The 4,313-nt window shown below is 32.2% G+C and overlaps 1 protein-coding gene across 1 annotated transcript; it reads right to left on the reverse strand.

Annotated features, from left to right (window-relative positions):
- Positions 1–229: 229 nt before the first annotated feature.
- On the reverse strand, positions 230–2,686 carry LOC132757727 (uncharacterized). Its single transcript, XM_060749100.1, has 2 exons — positions 2,586–2,686; positions 230–2,032 (listed from the first exon to the last, which is right to left on the reverse strand). Exon 2 carries the CDS (start codon positions 1,985–1,987, stop codon positions 1,301–1,303), a length of 687 nt encoding a protein of 228 aa, XP_060605083.1. The 5' UTR covers positions 1,988–2,032; positions 2,586–2,686; the 3' UTR covers positions 230–1,300.
- Positions 2,687–4,313: the final 1,627 nt, after the last annotated feature.

The following is a 4,313-nucleotide window of genomic DNA, read 5'->3' on the forward strand; positions in this document are numbered from 1 at the left end:
TTTTGATATCCGATATGTTGTCTGTAAAATGCAGAACGTGTTCTTACTTCGCTCGTTGTAACATGTTTTCTCGTCTTGGATCACTATTATAATAGCCACATCTCTTTGAAATATATTACTAAGTTGGACAAAAGAGTATATCCTTACAAGCAGAATGCAACCACGGACTTTGGTGCAACATAAGAGGCTAAGGTTTCTTACGTAAGGAAATTGAGGTAAGTTTTCCTTGCATATGTAGTAAACAGGATTATTTGAATCCGCTTTCTATTCAAGTTTCTAAATGATTGTTTACGATGATATGAACATGTATAATGTATTCATTTTATCAATCTTTTGTAGGTTTCTGCTATTTTTGTCTGTCAAGTCAAACTAACACACTAGGAATAATATATGAATTTTATTAAGCATTAAACAAAATATATGTACAAACGCTCGTTGTACCATGAAACAGTTGCCTTTCTTAAATGACCTAAATCCATTTTTTGAAACTGTCCAATATCAACAGTACAGAGCAAAATGTACGAAACAGAACGCTGATATAGTAAAATGCTAATGGCAAAAGCCACAAACTTTCGTTCGAAGCAGTGCGTTTATTATTAGTTTATTCACAAAGTAATTTTTCTGTGTAAATATAGTTTCTCTATTCATATTTACGATGACCATTCACATTAAAAAGCAGATAACTGTGGTACCATCGCTTTAAATTTTAACCATTACATGTGTTCAGTCCGACTGTCTTAATAGTTCTATATTTTGTATTATATTATCTTTAAAACTAAGAATTACTATCAAAAATGAGTTTGAAAGTTAACCTATGAAAAAACAACAAATTATTAAATACCAATGAAAATTTCTGTATTGTAATAATTAAGCAAAAATAAAAAATGGTTTATTAAACAGGGTTACAGTAGGAAAAAAGTTAAAATATGTCAGTGTATAAATACATGTAGAAAAATTATCATTCACTCAAACTGGTAAATCATAAACGTATATATGACTGAACATTGTAACAATCAATTACCAATATATTAAATACATTTAAAACACAGTCATTTAAAACAGAATAAAATTCTTCCTAGGAAGAGATTTATAAATATGTATATGAACAGATTCAAAACAAATCTGCGAGTTTTACTTGTCAAATCTTTTTTTTCATTCCTATAGAAGATTTTTAACGCACAAACTCTTATAACCTTAAATATGTTTATAAAATAAGATTGAAATATTTATTAATGTATGTGTAGGAATGTAAACTTTAGTTGTAAAATAGTAAGAGCCAATAACAACATATAATATCTGATTAGTTATTTTTCAAACTCATTAAACTCATCTTAGCAGCCAAATCGTTGATTTTCTTTTTTCCTTTTTTTTCCTTTTTAGAAATATCTTTTTTCAATCGAATTGCCTTCTTCGGAATTTTTTCTACAAAAAGAACCTCTTTAGAAGACTTTGCAAAATTTCTGTGAATGGCACCTTTAATAAAGTGATTTCTGACTTCTTCATCACACAGATTGATGCACTTCTTCTCGTATTTGGTTCCAGCAAGTTCTTGAATATCTATTTCTACAATTCGCAAAGGTACTTTTCTAGGTTTTCTTTCGGATGTATCCATTTCAAAGTAGGCCCAGTATCTGGCTACGTCTAAACTTGAAGTAGTTGAGATGAACTTTGATTTAAATCTTGATCCCGATGCAATATGCTGCTCAACAAATCTGGTTGAATTTTTATCTTGACAAATTATTCCGTTTTTAATAGATTCCTTTTCTCTTAAAACTCGGTATAGGTAATTTGTGTCATCTAATCCATGAAATCCATAGTAGTTTTTATCCTTTGTTTCTCCCTTACTTTTACCCGATGTTGATGTTGCTTTAGATGAAATAATACCTTCTACATTTTCACCCGAACTTGATGATGTTTCAGAATCAGATGACAACAGAATCAGATGACAAAATACTTTCTTCATTTTGGTCCAATCTTGAAATATCATCCAGCCACTGTTGACTGCCGTAATTCATATTGTTTGTATGCCATCCTGAAAATCGAGTAAAAAACAGTATTCTTGATTACATGCGAATTTTTAACAGATGTTGAAAATGCTAAGTTACATGGTGGTGGTACGGCCGAGTGGTTAACGCGTCTGACTTGTAATTCTATATGTATCTCTAGCCGCCTTGGTTCAAACTCTGTCACAAATCGTTGTTTCCTTGAGATACAAACTCATTGTTTTGTGCTGGTTGGTTCTAGGAACGGATTCGAGTTTGTGTCTATAAGCTTAAATTATATCTTTCTACACCATCAAACTTAAATTATTTCTGTATAATTTAAAGAAAGCTTAGTTTCACTATGTTTTATTATGATGGACAACAAAGCAGGTACGTCAATAACTGAAAATCTTAATTAAAGATTAAAGCGTACGTCAATGACCTTGAAACATAGACGGTGATAAAAAATTCATAATGTTCAGTTAACATTCGCATGGGCCATACATACAGGAATTGATCTTAAAAGAAAAACAAGAACACCAGCTTGCATAAAGAACCTCTTTAAACATGACTTACTAAAAAAGGTTAATCAAAATAACTCACTTTGTATATAAGTCCTTTCTTCAAACTGTTCAGTTAATACTCCAGTGAAGACTCAATTATTATATGAAACACTGTTCGCAGGCGTTTATAGTCTCCATTCGTTTAAAGAGGGTCATACAAAAAGTTATACTGTTTTAAACGCTTCATTCTATAAAATACACTTAATTACTTTAGTCATCCGTTCACTTCTGTAGGTTCGTGCTGCGCATGCGCCTTCACCTCAGTTGCCCGTTTGTGCCTGAGATAACGTACAAAGGGACATCTGAGGTCTTTCTCCTGCAGTCTAGCTGGAAAGTCGCCACATGACCTATACAGTATACTTCGACGTCAAACCTAATACAATAAATGAATAAATAAAAAACTTCAAAGTATTTACACAATACCATGTTTACCCTGATAAAAAGCAATGCCAAAAACCTTTCTAAATGTCCTTGAGCTTTGAAAATAAAACTTCAAAGGGAGATAAGCGACGGATGATTTACGACTGCAGACAGAACAGACATACATATTATAAGTAAGGAATGAAAATTTGAGCTAGTCGTTCTTTTAAAAATATTGGAATAGAACCCGCCCGTTTTAAGTTTTATTTTGAATTAAGCATTTCAAGTTACGGTGCAGTTTTGAATATGTTAAAACTTCGATTTGAACGTTAAACATATCTAAACTGTGAGTATTGAAATGGTCTGATATTCATCCAATATCCGCTTTGCCTAACAAAGCATTTTACCTTACATCTATATGAGCCACAAATATTAAAGAGGTGATCCATACTTGAAGCAAAGGTAAATTTATTTTTTCCATCAGCCATATTTATTCATTTGGCAAGTGACAAAAATTGGTATACGACAAGTAATTCATTTTTGGATCAGTTCAAGTTTTTTTTTTTAAACTGAAGCTATATAGTGACAGAACTTTTTGCAAGACCCTCATTAAATAAAAAAGATTAAGTCATCTGATCTAGCTGATAACATACATTCTATCGAAATGTAAACAGTAAGTATAATGTTCGATAATGTAAAACGAATGTTTGACATCCAAAGGAAAATTAATTCACTTTCGGTACAAGTATGATTTAAAATATGTCTGACAACCGTTTCTAATTTAAATATGTCCATTGTTGTACAAATATAAACAAATCCGAGTTGATGTCAACAGGTTGGCATTTTATACTTTCCGTTTCTATAACCATAATAATAATAAGTATATAAGAAATGTACTGTTTAATTTTAAATCTATGAATTTACTTTGGTGAGAAAAAAAACGAAAGAACGATGGTGAAAAGTCGAAACCAGGGTGACGACAGTCGAAAGTACAATGGTAAAAAGTCGAAATAACAAAACCACGATGCCGAAAGGTCGAAAGTACGATAGTGAAATATGAAATTATTTCGAGTTTTTACCATCGTGATTTCATTTTTTCGACTTTTCACCATCGTACTTTCGACTTGTCATCATAGTATCTTCGACTTTTCACCATCTTGATTCCGTAATTTCGACTTTTCATCCTCGTTTTTGTGTTTCCGTTGTTTCGATTTATGTGTCAGGATGGCCCTACCGGGTCACCATACTTTTCCGAGGGAAAGTATGGTGGCTGATTTGTGCCATTTCGCGCTTTCGCCCCGCGACCCCGCCAAGCGAAAAGTCGAGAATTAACAAGTTAAAAAGTCGAGATTAAATTGTATAACCGCGAGGCCGCGAAGCGAAATATTTATTGTTTTTGGGCGCTAAT

The sequence above is a fragment of the Ruditapes philippinarum genome, unplaced genomic scaffold (genome assembly GCF_026571515.1).
Source record: "Ruditapes philippinarum isolate M1 unplaced genomic scaffold, ASM2657151v2 ctg1722_1_1_1_1, whole genome shotgun sequence".
NCBI lineage: Eukaryota > Metazoa > Mollusca > Bivalvia > Venerida > Veneridae > Ruditapes > Ruditapes philippinarum.